At 45.4% G+C, this 20,112-nt stretch overlaps 1 protein-coding gene across 1 annotated transcript in view; it reads left to right on the top strand.

Moving 5' to 3' along the window:
- The first annotated feature begins 16,499 nt into the window (after positions 1–16,499).
- The window catches only part of notch3 (notch receptor 3), a 60,123-nt gene continuing 56,510 nt past the window's right edge, over positions 16,500–20,112 (top strand). The window contains exon 1 of the mRNA XM_042344657.1: positions 16,500–16,850. Coding sequence (XP_042200591.1) covers positions 16,787–16,850 — 64 coding nt within the window. The 5' untranslated portion in view covers positions 16,500–16,786. The remainder of the gene's footprint in view (positions 16,851–20,112) is intronic.

Genomic DNA, 20,112 nt, shown 5'->3' with positions numbered 1-20,112 from the left:
CATTGCAGCTGGATTGCATTATAAGCCCTGACACCATAAATACTGACAAATACTTCTTCTCTGCTGGGCTGTGTGTTTCTAACTGCCAAGTTCCTGCTTGATCAATCAAACACCACAAGTCCTGCTAGGAAGAGAGAGAGAGAGAGAGCATTTGGCCATATAATAATAATCCTTGCATTTGATATAGCGCCTTATCACATCATCAAGATGTCTCAAAGCGCTTCACAGAATATGCTATAAAGTAAGTTGACTGTATATTTTGTGGGAGAAATGCAGCAGACAATTCCGCACAGTGATGTTCCATGAAAGGTCATGGATTGAGTGACCAAATTATTATTATTTTTTAAAAAAAAATTATAAGGGAATAATTACCCCCCGTAAGCGATCCACCAATTGACTAACAGCTGGGCTTCTACTTACTGTTAGGTAAACAGAGGTGTGCAGAGTGATGAAGATTGGTTTCGCCCCACCTGGCCATGGCATAGCTGTAAAGGTGGAGGATGAAAGGGCAGGTAAATGGGACTGAAAAGGATTGTTCTTGAAAGAGACACGATGGGCAGAATGGTCTCCAATGCGAGTTACCCATGTTAAATAAAACACAGGTAATGCAATTAACAAATGAAAAGGCAAACAGAGTAATCAGCTGCACTCCTTTGAAATTGGTGGTTATATAATCAGGGCACCTCCCTGTGTAGGAACATGGTTACCCCGTGGCTATTAGCCCAAATGCGTTGTGACAAGCGTTATTTGTTTCTGTGTGACAGCGTCACCTCACTCTCCAGAGGCAAAGAAACAACAACAACAATTTGCATTTACACAGCGCCCTCCTCACATAGGGTAGCGTCCCAGAACGCTTGACAGTGGTGGAGCACGAGGCCTGGCCGGGGGAATGATGACATTCGAAGAGGAAGGTTTTCGATAAAGAAAGAGAATAATAATGATCCTTGCATTTGATGCAGCGCCTTATCAAGTCTTCGAGACGTCTCAAAGCACTTCACAGAATATATGATGGAGTGAAGTGAATTGACTGTTTATTTTGTGGGTGGAATAATGTGTTCAATGCAATAGAGCAAAAAAAATCCCCCAAAAAAGGCTTACAACTTGACGATAAAGATTATCAAAAGGTGCCAGGCTGACCGGTCCGACACGGCACAGCAGGCTGACCAGCCACATTCCTTCTGTGGGTACAGTACAAAGTACAAGAGACGTTTGATCCATTTCAAAGAAGGACTAGCCCTTGATGGAGAGAAATTCTGTACGCAAAGTGTTAATGGGTGATTTTACACTCTCAACAGCTGTCGTGTGTGAAGCTAGTGCTGTGCAGAGCTGGGCCCTTCTCTGCTGATGTTCAAACCAGCTGTCTGGCCCCAGTGTGTTCTCTGTGTAGTGGGATTCCCAGGCCTCTGAAGGGCATGAGAACTATCCCTCCAGGTCCCAGAGGGAGGACCTCCTCCTCGGCTTGTCGGCAGTCAAACGCCGGTGATTGATGGGGTAGTTTGTCAGTGACCGGGAGTCAGTGTTAAAACAATCAGGTCGGGAGTGGGGCTGAACAGCAACTGACCCCTTCCTTCACCACCGTTTATACTTCCTGTTTCAGGTTTCTCCTTCCATGTCGAGCAGTGCGGTGTACAGTCAGCCTTGGACTAATAATCCTTACATGTGGAGTCCTGTAGCTCAGTTGTCAGAACGCTCGCCTTGCAAGCGAGAGGACCTGGGTTCGATTCCCGGGCGGGTCAGGGCGAAATCTCAGGCAGGATTCCTTGCTCCACGTACACGCCTCTGTTTAGCTAGCAGTAAGTAGGAACCCGGTTGTTAATCGATTGGCGGATCGCTTTTACGGGGGTAATAATTCCTTCAATAATAATAATAATCCCTGCATTTTCTATAGCGCCTTATCACGTTGCCGAGACGTCTCAAAGCGCTTCTATACTATAAAGTTGATTGACTGTATTTTGTGAGCGAAACAACAGCTACAGTGTAAAACATAGCAATTGGGTATTTTGTAGGTAAATGGGGCAGCCAATTTGCACACAGCAATGTCTGACAAACAGCCATGATTTTCTCACGTCCACTTGAACAGGTAGACAGGACCTCAGTTTAACGTCTCGTCCGAAAAGTACTGAAGTCACGATGACCGATTTGCCACACGTTACGAGGCATAGATTTACAGCAATATGCAAACTTATAAACTAGGCACGCACTGGGGCATTTTGTAATGCATTAGAAAACAGCGTAATTCACTAACGTGTTTCATTTGTTGAGACTGATTGTGGAATTGACGGGATATGTTTCAGAATATTTGCCTCCCCTCGTATTAAGAATCACTAAGGTTCTGTAATTTCAGATCAAACACACCTTCTCTTTAGTAAAATGTAAATTGACCTGGATTATACGCACCTGACTGTAACACACTATAGCACAACATTCTTTTTGGCTCCTTAATTAACAGCAATGTTATCTAAAGCTCTTTACCTAGAACCTGTTCCCCCAGTTGCTGATAAAACTTCAATAACGTTTTGGCTTGGATGGATGGATAGAAAGAAAGCCATTGAAGTCACCCTGTGTATAAGAGCACTGAGCTTCATTATAGCAGTACAGTACGTGGTGAACTCAGCCTCGCTTTCTATTGTGTCCCACAAAATAGTGTTTTAGATCGGGCTGCGATTTGAGAGTTTTTGCTCAGTGATGCGTGAAATCGGCGGCTTTGAATAGGAAACAATAAATGGAAAATGTTAATTAACTGGCGTCAAAAAACCCAAGGGTTAGCGTTGGGCACGGTAACATGGTAATATGTGTGTCACATGGTAATGGGTGCGTCACACGAAACACTACTTGAACATTTCAAGTTACCAAGAGGCCAGTTTAGGGGCTCCACTGGCTCCCAATCACTGAATGATCGACTTCAAGATCCTCTCACTCTTTTTCAAATCACTTCATCCCCTCGCACCTCCCTAGCAATCCAACCTACTTACTCCTCACACAGGGACAAGGAACGGGGAAGAGAGTTCCACAGTTTTGGGGCATAGTGGTTGAAAGTGCGGCCACCGATGGTGGAAGGGAGGGGACGAGGGACAAGCAGGAGGCCAGAGCCAACCGAGTGGAGGTGGTGGAGTGGGGGAGAAAGCAGATCAGAGAGGTAGGGAGGGTGCTAGGGGACGAAGGGATTTGTAGACGAGTGAGAGGATCTTGAAATCGATCCATTCTGGCGAGGACTGGTGTGATAGGGGTTCGGACTTTAGTGTGGGTGAGAATACGGGCGGCGGAGTTCTGAATGAGTTGTATTGAGAGTGGCTTTGGTCCAGAATGGGGCCGAACTCCTGCGATTGACAGGAGCTTGGAGCAAGTCTGACTGACTGAGAGCAGCAGGAACAGCCCAGGCCGTGGCATTCATACAATAGGTGCAGATTGGTCACGTTTGCGCAAGAACATTCTCCGCGCATTTTCTCATCATCCGGGCTCAGTCATTCTTGGCAGCTCCACATTGTGTCACGGCGGATTGTAGTGCAGAAACAGATTACACATTGGCTTTGCAGCCAAGGCACAGCACATGGCAGTGATCTATCTGCAGAGATATTAATCGTGAGGGGTGGGTGTGGGGGGGGGGGGGAGGGGTGTGGGAGGGAGAGTTGTGAAATATGCCCGAGTCTTATTTCTGTTATACATTAGGCTTGACAATTTTGTTCTGTATAGTGCTTTTGAAGCCTATTGATTGTCAGCCTGGCTCAGTGGTGTCCTTTCTGAGACAGAATGTTGTGGGTTCAAGGGACTTGGAATCACATAATCTAAGCTGACGTTCCAATGCAGCAGTGCGGGGGGTGTTGTTGGAGGTGCAGTCATTATTACCGATCTTCTGTCTGTGCAGGTGGATGTTAAAGATCCCATGTCACACTCCACCCCCCCCCACCACCCTCAAATAAAATTAGTCATTTGTTTCATGGATGCTTGTGGGACGTTGATGTGCCCAACGGTGCTGCCGCATTTGTCAACAAATATATTCATAGTAAAGCTGCAAAGCACTTTGAGAAGTCCTCGGGATGTGAACGTTGCTACACCAAATACAAGGATTATTATTATCATTATTATAAATCATCATGGCATTTTCAACCGCTCAGTCTAATGCCAAGTATATAAAATCATTCTTGAGAATATGGAGCCATAGGTAAATATCTTATCACATTATTATTATATCATTTCAAATAACCTTTCCAACTCTTTAACCCCTTCTTTTTTGGGGTGTGTGTGTGTGTGAGGGGGTGTGGGGAAGAAATCCCATCCCAAGTGCAAACTACCAAAAGCCAGTACATTTACCAGCAAGAGAAGACTAATGTTCTCTCATTGTCAAAGGTCAGTGCGTTTACTGAGCAGGGCAACAACAGGCTCCATGGTTACACGGATCCATTGTCCAGACTCACACACTTTCCCAACAACCGTCGTCACTAGATGAGAATAATAAAAATTCTTGCATTTGACCGTCGTCGAAACGTCTCAGAGCGCTTCACAGAGTATACTGTAATGTGAATTGACTGTGTGTTTCGTTGGCTGAAATATTAATCCTTAAGATCACTGTCTTCAGAAGAGGAATGAAGAAATGTCTACTTTCTTAGCAGCCACCCCTGCTTCTTTGTCTTTCTACCTTTCAATTTTATTCCTCTGCCGTCTTCTAACTTGTCCCCATCTTCAGGTCACCCCTGAAGAACCTTCCTCTTTGACCGTGTTTACAGTTGCACTGGCTTGGCGTCCTGCTCCGCCATTGTCAAGTGCTCTGAGGCGCTACCCTGCAGGAGGGGCGCTGTATAACTGCAAGTGGATGTTGTTGAAATCGGCACACAACTGGCATAGCACATAGTTGACAGCAGTACAGCACAGCTGCCCCTTGACAAACGCCTGTCTCTTTAGTCACGTTGGATTTTGTGGGCTGATCGCTAGCTCCGAGGTGGTAAATCTCGCTTAATCTCCGAAATGACTCAAGGCATGGAAATCGGTCACTATTGCATTTTTAACATACTTTTCTTGTGCTGTCAAACCTCCACACGAAAACACATCACAGGACATCAGACGATGAATTCCCCGACTCACGAGGTCAACAATATACTACTCCAGACCCTCTCGCTGACCCTCAAATTGAAAGACTCATTTCAATTTTGTGAGGTTCTTATAAGGAACTGCGTTAAGTCCGCTTCCAAATTACAATTTACATTTCTATAGCCATGGAGTCCTGCAGCTCAGTGGTTAGAGCACTCGCCTCGCAAGCGAGAGACCTGGGTTCGTTCCCGAGCAGGTCAGAGTGAAACGTTGGGCAAGTTTCCTTCCTCCACACGCTTCTGTTTAACTAGCAGTAAGTAGAAACCTGGTTGTTAGTCGATTGGCATATTGTCTTTCCGGGGGTAGTAAGTAGCCAAAAAAAAAGTAATATAAGTTGGTCACTTCAACCCACAAATGTTTGTGGGTCACTGCTGTGCGCAATTGGCTGCCGCGTTTCGCCCACAAAATATACAGTCAATTAACTTTACAGTATATTCTGTGAATCGCTTTGGGATGTCTCGAAGACGTGATAAGGCGCCATGTCAAATGCAAGGATTATTATTATAGCGCCCTTCACTTTGAGCCTGAATTAAAGGTTGTTTATCAAAATTCTATATGATCTTACGCTGTAAAGTGAAAATGACAAGAAATGTTGGGACTTTGGATTTTGATCATAGAATCAGTCAGCACAGAAGGAGGCCATTCGGCCCATCGAGTCTGTGTCATCTCTTTGAAAAGAGCTTCCAAATGAATCGCATTCCCCCGGGCTCTCTCCCCATAGCCCTGCAAACCTGTCCTCTCCAATACTCCAACTACTTCTGGAGAAGAGAAGGTTGAGAGGTGATAAGATTATAAAGGGATTAGATAATGTACACCATGATAAGATATTTTATCTTGTACTGAACAATAGAACCAGAGGACACGGCCTGCGATTGAAGGGGGTTAAATTCAGAACAAATCTCCGCAAACAGTGAGCGAGTAGTAAACGTATGGAACAGAACGGGCTCCCTAGGGAGACAGACGGTGGAAACAGAAAGTGTCGTTTGTTTCAAGAACAAATTAGGTTTCTGCTAGAAAATAATATCTGGGGGAAATACAGAGAATAGTGTGGGACACGACATGTCAAGTGACTGCCAGGATGGTGGAAGGCAAACTAGATGGACCTTGGTCGTCTTTCGCCAGCAAAGTCTTATGTTTGAGCCTGAATTGACGATTTTTTTTTTGAAAATTAGGTATGATCCTATATTTTAAAGAGATCAGGAAAACGTTGGGTTTTAATAAGTTCCAGATTATCAGCTTTATGAGAGTGCGGGCTTCACAGCCGGCTCAGGAAAGGTGCTTTGTGCTTTAACCAGAGCTCAGTTTCTATCCACTATTTTCACCATAGAAATCTTTTAAAAGAACCTTTTAACACTGATCCCTAGCAGGGATGCGAGCATTTCTTTCAGAGTTTTGTGCTGTTGTGTAACTCCATCCACTCAAGTTACCGTCCCGGGTTTGGCTTTATTGTAACTCTGTCCTCTGTGCGAACTCCCGAGGTAGCTCAACGAGACTGTGTGTGTGTGTATAAGAGACGAACGGGATAGAGAAAGCAAATGCAGAACAATAGGTTCAGATCGCCTCCTGCTCGTCCCTCGTGTCCTCTGTCCCACCACCGGTGGCCGCTTTTTCAGCCACTGCGCCCCAAAACTCCGCACCACTCTTCCTCTGTCCCTCCACCTCGTCCCCTCCTTCCTTCTCCATCTTCAGGTCGCATCTGAAGACTTCTCCCGAAACAGCTTGTTCTTGAAATGGGAAGACAGGAGGTCGGACGTTGTTCGAGTGTGCAACTGGCTGCCGCCTTTCGCCCACAAAATATACAGTCAACTCACTTTACAATACAACAGCGTGGTACGGTGCTATATCAAATGCAACGATTATTATTATTCCCAATCACTATAGCTGCTGGGAGGAACGTTCTGCACAGATACTCCCTAATCTTCAAAGACAATCAAGCCCCAAAAAATCCTCCAGCGCATTCATCCATCCATTCCCCACATCTCACCATTTAACCCTGGCCCCAGTTACGTCTCTTATTGCTCTTTCACTGTTGACATTGGCTTCGGGAGCTTGTAAGGAGAGAATCAAGTTCATAGCTCGCATATTCCTGTGTCATAGAGGTCAACGCACCTTGGGGGAACATCAATAGCTCAGTTTCAAGTCTGAATCGACTTTTACAGAACTTTGCTCATTACAGACAAGAGAGGGTGTAAAGAAATTGTGATGTGTGCGTATGTGTAGCCGGGATTCATTGAACCGTAGAATTATACAGCACAGAAGGAGGCCATTCGTCCCATTGTGTGTGTGCCGGCTCTTTGAAAAGAGCTATCCAAATCAATCCCACTCCCCCCACGCGCTCTGTATAGTCCTGCAAACTTGTCCTCCCCCCAAAATTATCTACTTCTCTCTTAAAAGTTGTTATCGAATCGTCTTCCACCACCCCTTCCAGACAACGCATTCCAGATCTGAACAACTCGCTGTGCAAAAAAAATTTCTCCTCACTCTGTTTCTGGATTGTCTCGCCGGACTTTACCAGTGCCTGTTTATTTCTACACCCAGGAATGTGACCTGCTTTTGTAACTCCATGTCGCCCTTAGGCTATATCTTTCACTTAGCCTTGGCCTCGGCGTTCCTGCTCAAAGCTTGAAGCTGACTGTTGGGAGGAGGTCAAAGCTTTACCTCACATCTGCAAGACTGCAGGTTTAAGACCTATTTACTGTGCACAAGACAGAGAGCATGTAACATGCGATCACTGCCAGTCTGCATTAATTGTGACTTAATAATCCTTGCATTTGATACAGCATCGTTGAGAGGTTTCGAAGCGCTTTGCAGAATATACTGTAAAGTGTAGTGACTGTATATTTTGTGGGTGAAACGTGACAGCCAATTGTGGACAGCAGTGCCCCATAAACAGTTGTTGATTGAGTCACCAAATAATTATTTTTTTTGGAGGGATTATTAACCCCAGGGGAGCGATCCGCCAATTGAATAACAACCGGGTTCCTACTTATTGCTGCGTAAACACAGTCGTGTGTGTGTGTGTGTGTGTGTGGAGTAAGGAAACTTGCCTAAGGTTTCGCTCTGCCCGTGCGAGGTGAGCGTGCTAACCACTACGCTACGCGCCTCCACGGCTTAGTATATAAGAGCTCACTTTTAGGGAGTTCGAGGGCTTCCTATACTCTTGTTTCATTCAGTGAGTTCTAAGTTCTGTCCTCCCATACTGGGCGTGAATGACTGCCGCCTGCACTTTACTGGGTCAGGTGTGGGACATGTAGGAAATCTCACCATTGCCCATTAGATAGCCTTATTGATCGTTAAATTTATCTATAGGTTTTTATTAGTGCGAATGAGGTTAGTGACGAAAAGCGGAGGTGTAAACTGCTCTCTGCAATGCTCAGGTTTTGACAGAGTTGTTTGTGTATGTGCATGTACTCTATCTACTGTTAGATTAAATAAATACTTCCCTGTTTGTTCTGTTGCACACCCTTCATTACGAGTGGCTCATGTAACACTGGGAAAAATAAACACAGAAAAACCCTGAAACAGGTTATTTTCTTCTTTCATCCATTTATCAAGCTCTTTGATCTCAGTGTTGGTCACCATGTGCTCACTAGCGAGGCTTGGCTTACTAACAACAGCTAACATTTAACCTCCGGTCCGTGATAAATACTTCCTCATAAATATTGGCCCTGGAAAAGCGATCCGCCAATCGATTAACAACTGGGTTCTTACTTACTGCTTGGGAAATAGAGGCCTGTGGGGTAAGGAAACTTGCCTAACGTTTCGAGCCCAGGTCCTCTTGCTTGCGAGCGCACTAATCACTGAGCTACAGGACTGCACCATTAGGCACTAACTTACTGACAGATTAGAGAGCCCCATTACACATCTGTTTTCACTGGACACACTGCTGTTCTGAGAGCGATATCGATGTTTCTGCTCGCTGCTAACTGTAGGCATTATAGTGGTCCTACATTCTGAATGTAATCTCTCCCCTCCCTGTATGCAATCAAATCTTTCAACGATGATTGAGTTTTCTGACGCTTGACTTGAAGTGAGTGCTGTTGCTGCATAAACACCAAGTTAACTGTGTCCTGTTTTATCAGGCAACTCACAACACAGAGAGGTGGACTTTGTGTCTGTTGTGCATGGTAAATGGAGCTGGAAACATCTGAAGTACCTGACAAAATATATTTTAGCATCACAACAATAATAATAATAATCCTTACATTTGATACAGCTTTAACACATTGCTGAGGGTCTTAAAGCTCTTCACAAGATATACTATAAAGCGCGGTTGTGTAATTTGGGTAAACATGGCAGCCAATTTTGCACACAGCAATGCCCCACAAATCAGCCATGAAGTTAATGACCAATTTTATTTGTGTGGGAGGAATTGTTGGCCAGAGAGAGAGAGAGACCTCCTTCTCTTCGAATAGCGTCACAGGATCCTTAACGTTCACTTGAACAGACAGTCGAGACCTCAGTTTAACGTCTCATCCAAAGATTATCATAGACACAGCAACAGAGAACATGAAATATTCCAATTTTCTGCAGAGAAAGCACTTCGAAAGATTAGTGAAGTTTGTTAGAAATCTTCATTTATGTTTGTGAAGGACTTATCAATTATTAAGGTATTTCGTCCACAAAATACACAGTCACTTCACTTTACAGTACATTCTGGGAAACGCTTTGTGATGTCTCAATTACATGATAAGGCACTGTATCAAATCCAAGGATTATTATTACTATAATATAAATATTATTGCTGTACACAAAATGACTGCCGCCTTTGCCGAAAAAAAGCAGTCGTGTTGTTTGAGAGTAAGTACTGATGCGAAATTCGCTGTAAAAATATTTGCTTTGTAGCATATTGCTTTGCGCTGCAAAGCTTTGCAGTGTGATATATAAATGTTCTGTATATAATAATGATAATAATTCTTGCATTTGATATATGGCGTCTTATTAGGCTTTTGAGATGTCTCAAAGCGCTTCACAGAATATACTGCAAAGTGAATTGACCTTATATTTTGTGGGCGAAACACGGCAGCCAATTGCACACAGCAGCGTCCCACAATCAGCCGTATATGCCCAGTGAGACATAAGCCGAAACATAAAAATGATTTCTGAACGAAATAAAAAGTTTCATCCAAATCCAGATGCTTGATCTATCCCTTCGGGAATGAATCTCTCTGTTGGAACACAGTGTGGCTTGAGTATCTTGTCAGCAGGTTGAATAACGTGGAGCAATAAACCAACAGTAAAAAGCTTGATGAGAGGTTGTCGGGGCCTCAATATATACTGACTCCAGCAGTTTCTCTTGTGTTTATGAACGGGGACCATCTCTGTAAGCGTTGCTTTGAGGTTTGTGTTGATTTCTGCAGTTTAAGTGCCGTTAATCCTTTTTACACAGCGTGTGTTCTGTCTCCGTTTTCCCACATAAATCACAGACGCGGAGTGGTAAAGTCATCCACATCCTGTCTGACCAGAGCTGTTCATTCCAGGGTCTGCGGAGATTCACAGAGACTCCACAGCCCACTAAGGAAGACTCCATATCGCCCACCAATTACACAGTGACTGTACTTTTCAGTGTATCCTGTGAAGTGCTTTGAGACGTCTCAATGACGTGATAAAGCACTATATCAAATGCAAGGATTATTATTATTTTTCCTTAAATTAAGGCAGAGCACTTTCCACAATCCCCACAAAATATACAGTCAATTCACTTTACAGTATATTCTGTGAAGAGCTTTGAGACTTCTCGAAGACGTGATAAGGTGCTCATCAAATGCAAGGATTATTATTATATTATACAATCCCACCCAATCTGGAATGTTAAGGCTAACTGGCCTCGCTGGCTGAGACTAGGAAGAATTTCAGGCCTCTGATAACCCGACATGAGTTTTAGCGGTAGCTGTGTGTAAAACGCCAACTGGACATGGCAGAGGCTGTGGAGGTAGTTTTGAGACGATTGAGTGAAACTTCACACCCGAACGAGAGAGAATTCACAGTATCTCAGGAGGATAGAGGACCCCGGCTGGGAATTGATGCGAGTCTGTGTAAACGGACTTGTCGGTGTATTTTTCTAAGCACGGAGTATCATCACATCCACGCAGCGGGAGGCGGGGGGGGCACTTAGCTGGATTGTTTGGTCCCCTCCGCAGAGGAAACATTTTAACCCCAGGGGGACGAGATAAAGTGCTGTTAAGCGGATGTCCAACACAGGGATATGTGTAAGCAGGGGGTCGGAGAGGGAGGTGGGGGGGGGGGGCTCAAGTAGTCCTTACTACTCCTCCCAGATGTTTGTCGCTGAACAGCCCTATCTCTCAGGCTCAGCGAGCAACGAGCAGGCGACTGAATGCTTGAAACCCTTGGGAAAGGGAAGCAGGGTCTGCTTTTAGGAATGGGTTGGGGGGAATGCAATGGAAACTTGCAATATTTTTAAAAGGAATCTCAGAGACTCGGGGAATGTGAGCACTTTTATAGTTTATTGCAGTATAATTATACACAGCCCAGCTGTGACCAGTTACTGGGGAAATGAGTGACTTGTTTATAAGGGAGATTTTCCCAGGCACTTACTGGTTCCCAGTTTATTTTTAATTTATTTCTCTCTTTTCCCCCCCCCACCCCGTCCACTTCTTCAGCTCGTTTTCTCCTTCCTGCCCCTCATTCACCCCACCGTGGTTCAGACAGAGGAGGGTGGGGGGGGGCTGAGCTTACATTGCTGTGAGACATCCAGTTTCCCTGAAACTCTGGAACTCTCTCCCTCAATCCTTCCACGTTGCCCCCTCCCTCCCCACCTTCAAATATTGCCTAATGACCTCTTAGATCGTGCTTACGGTCACCTCCCTCCCCTCCCTCTCTCCCTGGCTCATGGTCAGACTCCAGCGCTGTGAAAGGCTCCGGGACTCTACCCCGAGTGAAGGGCGCTTTAGAAACACAAATTGTTGTTGTTTCAGTGAGTTGCTGCAGACAACAGGCAGGACTGAGTAATCACCCACTATTTTGGACCTTGATCAACACCTTCCACGCTGCCTGTCGGCACAGACACTGAATGGCCCCCTTTCGAGAGAACATGGCAATTTTTTCTATGTTTCTATGGACAACATTATATCAACAACGACTTGCATGTACGCAGCGACCCTCGTGCAGGGCAAGCATCTCAGGGAGCTTAAAAATGGCGGAGCACGACCTCGAGTCGGAGGGAGGGGGTGGGGGGGGGGAGCGACCAGTCGAACGGGAAGGTCTTCAGGCGCGATCTGAAAACAAGGAAAGTTGGGCGAAAAATGGGCAAAGCGGAGATCTAATAATATAAACTGTAGGACATAATATTCACTTCGTTAATCTTATTTCAGTGCATTCAGTACATTTCTCTGACCTGAAAGGAAGCCCAGCCTAAGTAAAAGTTGCTGTCTTTGTAAAGAGCCATTCTGTTCCCGGTAGAAATCAATCCATTCCTTTTTTTTTTACCCGGTGAAAGCTTGCCAAACATTCTGACGAGGACTAAACCCCTTGCAGGGGATCCTCACGCAAGCCTTCAGACTGGAGAGTTTCCACCAGCACAGTTTCCCACACCGCCTTGTTTGCGAATAAAGTACTTGGAAGGTATCAAATGTGTTAATTGATGGTTTTAAATGCCTAATAATTTGGGAGATTAAATTTAGCGAGGGGAGGGGTGAGGTGGGGGGGGGGGTGCTTTGCTAAATTCCCAACTATAAGCCAAGGTGGCTCAGAACCAAGCAGCTTCTACATGTAGTTACTTCCTTCTGTCTCAACAACAGCAACAACTTGCATTTATATAGAGCCCTTCATGCGGGGTAGCGTCCCGCAGCGCCCTCTCCTGAGATTATTCTGAAGCCTTCTTTGTAATGGGATCAGGAGGGGTGGAGGGCAGGGAGGGTAGGTGGAGGAGGGTGACCGAAGGCACGAAGAGGAAGGTCTTGAGATGGGCCTTCAAGGAGGCAAGGGAGTTGGGGGAGGTGAAGGGACTATGGGATGGAGTTCCAAAGGGTGGCGGCAGAGAGGCTGAAGGCCCGAACGCCAATGGCGGGGCGGGGCGAGCCGGGCTGGGTGGGAGTACATGAAGCAGGCTGGAGCCTGCTGAGCAGAGGGAGCGGACAGATGGGTAAGGAGTTAGCAGGACACAGACATAGGGAGGATCAGGGCCGTGGATGATTCATATCTGTAACCTTTTGGAATAGGTTTGCATCAAGTGCGGCGTAAATAACTGCTGACACGGACTGTTTGCGAGGTAGGAAAAGCAGTGTACAGTGTACAGTGGAACACGGAGCTAGAACTCCCCACACTGATTCTCCCAGATCCTTGCCCGGGCCTGCCCACTCCACCACGGTTCAATTATGGCTCAGAAAAACACAAGTAGCACGCCCTCCCCTGAAACAGGTTGCACTCTCTTTGCAAAGAAACACAGACATTTGGCAACGCTGAGATTTCACACAGGTGCAATTAGACTGACGGGGTGATGTGACAGGTTGTGGAGGACGTGACTTTGGTACATTACCTAATAGGGAGTGGCCTTCACAACAGCATGCAATGCTGCTGGAAGCTTGCCAAGACATCAAAGGTGAATCAAACTTCTATACAGCAATAAATAAAATACTCCTTCTTAACCCTTTCAGTGACCCTGAGCTTTTTCTTATAATAATATGACTGTTACATTACTGAGACGGGCCTTGGAGGAGGCAAGGGAGGGGCCGGGGCGAAGGGACTGTGGGGTGGATATAATAATAATAATCCTTGCATTTGATATAGTGCCTCATCACGTCGTTGAAACGTCTCAAAGCGCTTCAGAGAATATACTATAAAGTGAATTGACTATGTATTTTGTGGGTGAAATGAAGTGCTTTGAGACGTCTCGACGCATGATAAAGCGCTATATCAAATGCAAGGATTATTACTACTGTATCTAGACCTTCAGCTTCTCTGCCCCCACCCTTTGGAACTCCATCCCTCAGTCCCTTCGCCTCGCCCCACCCTTACCCACTTCAAGGCACATCTCAAGACTCTTCTCTTCGACCGCACCTTCAGTCACCCTCCTACCCCTACCTTCCCTGCCCTCCAGCCCCGATTCCAATGCCTCGGGACATCCTCCTGACGTGAATGGCACTGCGTAAATGTAATGTGTTGTTGCTGTTGTTCACTGTGAGCAAATTTAGTGTTGTGATGGTATAGAGATGGAGAACGACAACAGCAACTTGCATTTATATAGCGCCCTTCGTTCAGGGCAAGGTCTCGGAGCGCTTAACAGTGGTGGGGCCTGACCGAGCCGGGGGAGGTGACTGTAAGCACGGATGTGGAATTTTGGGGGCTGTCAGTGAGGTTCCCATACCCTCTGCCCCACCAGACGTTGGCCTTTTCCACCAGGTCAGTTTGCGTCTTTCGAGGTTAAGTGACAGGACGTCTGTGTCAAAGAATTTTACTGTGAAGTGTGCAATGACTATATTTATAGGCCAGTGCGGCAGCCAATTTGCGCACAGCGACAAAGTGAATTTTATCTGCAAAGCCAGTGATCTGTGTTTAGTGAGATGTTCAGAATGTTTTTTTTCCTACAATAAATGTTAAATCACTATGAGCCAATAAAACATTTTCCTGCAGAATATTCTATTTTTTCAGGGCAAGGAATAATCAGAATATTCCCCGGTTATTCCCTTGCTCTGAAAAATAATAATAATAATAATAATCCTTGCATTTGATATAGCGCTTTTCACGTCTCTAGACGTCCCAAAGCGCTTCACAGAATATACTGTAAAGTGTATACTAACTGTATAGGACTGTATATTTGTGGGCGAACGCGGCAGCCAATTGCGCAAAGCAATGTCCCACAAACAGTCTTGGATTGAAAATGACCAATTTATTATTGTTTTGTTTTTTTGGAGGGATTATTATTAAATTATCATTAAAAGTGAAATGGTTCCATCTCGTCTCCAAATAGATCCCCAAATAGATAATTGTTTGGGGAGGACAAGTTTGCAGGGTTATGGGGAGGGAGAGAGCGGGGGGGGAGTGGGATTGATTTGGACAGCTCTTTTCAAAGAGCCGGCACAGACACGATGGGCCGAATGGCCTCCTTCTGTGTTGTATAATTCTATGATCAGTGTTTATGGCGCTCGTCTCGCATGCGAGAGGACCCCGGGTTCGATTCCTGGGCAGGGCAAAACGTTAGGCAAGTTTCCTTACTCCGCAAATATGCCTCTGTTTGCCAAGCAGTAAGTAGGAACCCGCTTGTCAGTTGATTGGCAGATTGTTTTTCCAGAAGTAATAATCCCTTCGCGGAGTTTTGAAAAGAAACAGTAATGTGGTCACTCAATCCACGACTGTCCGTGGGCACTGCTGTGCGCAATTGGCTGCCGCATCCGGTCCACAAAACACACAGTCAATTCGCTTTACATATTTTCATATATTCTGTGAAGCACTTTGTGGCGTCTGGAAGACGTAATAAGGTGCCATATCAAGTGCAAGGATTATTATTAACATTTCCCCCCCACCCCCACCGTTCTTTCCCCAGTCATTCTTCTGTGGTATCTTTGCCGTTTTCTCTTTCTTCCTTTCTGACTTTCTGTTTCTCTCCCCCCCCCTTAGTGAACGCTCCCCAGTCCTGGTGAAGCGCACTGCTGTGACATGAGCCAGTGTGTGTCGGACACAGAGGAGCACAGCCATGTTCCTATTACAAACTGCAGCTCCCATTTAGCAGTGATTTATTGTCTTTTCACTCCCGTTCCCAGGCTCCAAAATAAATACCTCCGCAGGAGCCCATTTAAGGCTTAAAGCAACACTCTCTTAAAGTCACCGAAAACTTCTTCGAAACTTAAAATCCTACAATACCGATACCGTTTCCCCCCATCACGGATAGTACCCAATCAGCTTCTCCCACAAAATATAGTCGATTCATTTTACAGTATATGCTGTGAAGCCTCTTTGAGACGTCTGAGCGACCCGATGAGGCTCTGTATATCAAAAGCAAGGATTCTTATTTTAAAAAAATGTCTACATTAAAATCATAATCCACAGATTAAAGTCCGCACATTTATGTAAGGAAAGTAATTGTACACCTTCCTGATGTTATATTTCCAAGTACAGTCTGACATTAGGTATTGTTTTGGATCACGTTGACCTAACTTAAAAAAGTTCACATTACAAGACGCGGATTTGCTTGGTTATTTGCGTGCACGTATGCATTTCAATTAGCAATTAAATTGGAATAATCAAAATTGAACCCCGAAGTGTTTAATTTCCTTGAAAACCTCCCTTTAAGAAGAAAGTAGTGCTAACAAATTTCAGGATGGGGGTGGGGGGGGGGTGGGGGGTGAAAAAAGTGTGGTGGACATGAGATATCAAACAGGTTGTATTTGGTGGGGAGGGGGGTGGGGGCTGATTGATGCTGTTTCCACAACGCAAGGAGTTTGAGGCAATGCTTAAGAAAGTTGGTGGCGTGGAGGGATATGGGCCGGCTGGTGTGAGGCGGCTCAAGTTGCCCGTGGACTGAAAAAGTTGTGAAGTTTGAGTGGAGTTTGGGGAAAGTTTGGGGGAGGTCTGGGCTGAGGATCTTGCAGCACCTTAAGATATTTTACATAGAATTACAGAACGACTTCAACCGTCTCCTCTTTCCCCATGACAAGCTGGACTGGACTTTCCTGGCTGCACCTTGGCATTGGATGTATAAGTTAATCCGGCAAAGCAAAGGAGTTAGAAGAGACTTTTGCGCCTGGAAACAATGGGGCATTTAACAGTGTGCAGCTTGGTTTGGGGGCTGTTGCTGGCCGCGGCGTGTGGAGGAGGTAGGCACGCTCAGGAAAAGCCACCAGGAGTTTGTTTGCCGGCTTCTCTCGGGGAACGATCGATCGATCAATCGATCGGTCTTTCCAAATTTTTTTTTCCGAAAAGTCTTTTAATATCATTTCTTGAATTGTTTCCCCACCAGCTTTGCCACCCACACAGTAATGCATGTCACCCCCACCGCCCCCCCGGCTACGCTAACCGCATAATGCACGTTTCTCTTCTTAAAACTGCGAGGCACAGGTGCACAAACAACTCCCGTCTTTCTAAACTTTTTCAAAAGTTACTTTTTTTTTGTTCGGGGTGGAGGGGGGGGGAGAAAAAATGAGCTCAGTCGTTTGTGTCCTTGTTTTACACTTCGCTTCTCCTTTCCCGATTGAAAACTCTGGAGGGAAAGTGAGTTAGTGTATTGTTTGCAAGCTGGTGCTTTGTATTTAAATGAGAGTTACAATCAGACCGGCGGCATCGTTTGCGCGTGTGTTTTTTTTTGCCAGTATTGTTTTCATTATTTGAAGTTGTTGGAAATTGGAATAAGATTTGATGCTGTTTTTCTGTATAAAAAGAACGCTTTTATCCGATTTGTGAGATGGACAAAGTGCTGCCCACACACACATCAGATCCTCTGGCTGAGTGTGTGCACTTCAGAAAATAACTCTAAAATATTTGTGCTTCAGTAATAATAATAATAATCCTTGCCTTTGATATAGCACCTTAGAATGTCGTCGAAACGCCTGAAAGCGCTTTACAGAATTTGCCGTAAAGTGGAGCAACTGTGTACTTTGTGCGTCTTGACTGCGAATTACTCTTTAATGTGTGACTAACGTACTTCATTACTGAACACTGCAGATTTTATGCTAATTCGCTAGACGACTAGCGGAAGAGCGGGTTGCCTGGTACTTTTTAAAAAACTTTCAAAAACTTTTGACCAACGGTGCAAATGTGGACTCATTTTTTTTAAAAAAAAATGTCTAATGGAGATAAATCGTGCCTTTAGTCGGAAAGGTGCCGAGGTGTTTTTTTTGTGTGTGTTGAGCTGTGCAGGAATTTGATTGAATCCGTGACCAAATGTGAAGAGAGAGATCTCCGCAGCTGGCTAGCTATCTTTTAGATGATGTTAACATGATCTCCGCGCGCCCACAGACACACACGCACACTTTTGAGAGCCTTTGAAACTATAGCGTTTTGCTCAGAGCTATTGATCCATTGATCAAAAACCGTCGCCGTACCCCTATTTTTGTTACATTAACTTGCCCTTCAAATCTTGTGTGGGCGATGGATGGTGGAGGAATATAATAGTAATCATCCTTGCATCTGATACAGCACTTTTATCACATCCTTGAGACGTCGCACAACTCTACGCAGAATGTATTGCGAAGGGAATATACTTTGTGGGCGAAAGTATGAGTTGAAAGTTTTTTAATCTGAGCACTCTTCTTTGATTTTTTTTAAAAAAGAAAAAATATATATAAGGCGAGGTTTTGAACGGAGGGCCAGGAGAGCGAGAGAGATGGCGAGTGGGAAAATAATCCCTCACATCTTTGTCTCCCTGGGAACCAGTGCTAAGCCACACCACTATAGTGGTAGCTCGCGAGCAGCCGGCTCTCTCGCATTGGTATGTGACATATTATACTTTCCTCTCTCAATAGGGAGATAGAGAGAGAGAGGGACCGAGAACGTGCAGTTTGGGGGCAGGAAGAGTACGCAATTAGCCCGGTTTTGATTCGGTTCATAAAAGTTTTTGCGGTTGCCTGAGTCTTGGCCATCTGTAAGTCACAGCACGATTCATTGTTCCATTGTTCTGCCAACGCCAGAGGCGGTGGTGGGGGGGGATTACAATTCCGATGGACTTGTAACTCCATTTCCACCCCCCCCCCATTCCCGCGCCCGCTCTGCCCCCCACGTTCCTGCCCTGATATCGCCCAGCCCGTCAAGGGATATGAACAGTTGCAAACCGTAGAGAGAGGAACATTTGATCAGGCAGACGGGGGAAGTGGGTTCAAACGTGGTTTTGAAGTTGCTCCTTCAGCGAGGACCCTGACTTTTGAACTTGGTCCTTGAATGCTCGACTCCCCCTCCCCCTTAAACCCCCCCTCCCCTCCCCGCCCTCCGCTGCTCCACCGCCCACCCCCAGGGCCATTAACATCAAGCTTTGTGTCTGCAGTTTGCAACTTTCTGATCCCATTGATGAGGCGTCTGTGTGCCCCAGAACCACCAATTATTGGTACACTGAATGCAATTTGCAAAGGCTTCCAAGAAGATCAATTAGTTATCAGCGGAAACTTATTTCGGTGGCTCGGATGAAATCAACACTCGTGCACGCTGACAGAAAGACCTTTTTTTTTCTCTCTCTTGTATTTTTCCTCCTCATAATAATACTAGTCGTGATGCTGGCATTTGACACGGCACCTTATCACGTCGTTGAGATGTCTCAAAAAGCTTCTGCATTTCGCCCACAAAATTTACAATCAATTCATTTTGCAGTGTATTCTGTGAAGCGCTTTGAGACGTCTAAAAGACGTGAAAAGCGCTATGTCGAATGCAAGGATTATTATTATTTATTATTGCTGTCAAGTGACTTGACTGTGTGTTTTGATTTACTTTGNAAAAAATAATAATAATGTGGTCACTCATTCCTTGACTGTTTGTGGGACATCGCTGGGCGCGATTCGCTGCCACGTTTCGCCCACCAAACACATAGTCGCTACGCTTTACGGCGTATCCTGCGAAGCGCTTTGAGACTCGAAGACATGATAAGGCGCTATATCAAATGCAAGGATTATTATTATTATTTTGTGGCCGAATTTGCCCCCGGGCTTAGAGGAAGCCCCTTGCACCTCAGTCTCTAAATGTCTCCCACAGACCATACCAGTTCGAGATGAAGGACTCAGTTCAATCTCAGCTGCTGTTCCGAGGCACAGTGCGTTAACCCATTCCCCTCTCCTCTCGCTCCTCTGTTGCACTGAATGTTAAGTTGCGTTCTCTTGTGTTTTCCCCCCCCACACTTTCTGACATTAACATGCCACATTTTTATTGCAACAAGAGGCTCTTAGATCTAGCAATGTAAACTGGTGAAACTGCCAACCAATTTCCCCAGGTTTTTTCCAGTCTGCGTTCCCTCAGGCTGGAGCAGTGGAGCGTCTCACTGTGTGTTAGTCACTCAGCCTTTTGTCCGATGAATAGCCAGTCAGTCGGTGGCTGTTTCTTCAATGATTAACAGCGGGCCCTGAGGGATTCTTCTTTCTCTCTCTCTCTCCTCTCTCTCTC

This window comes from Callorhinchus milii, unplaced genomic scaffold (assembly GCF_018977255.1).
Source record: "Callorhinchus milii isolate IMCB2004 unplaced genomic scaffold, IMCB_Cmil_1.0 Scaffold29, whole genome shotgun sequence".
Lineage (NCBI taxonomy): Eukaryota > Metazoa > Chordata > Chondrichthyes > Chimaeriformes > Callorhinchidae > Callorhinchus > Callorhinchus milii.
This window is presented reverse-complemented; position numbering and strand designations above follow the sequence as displayed.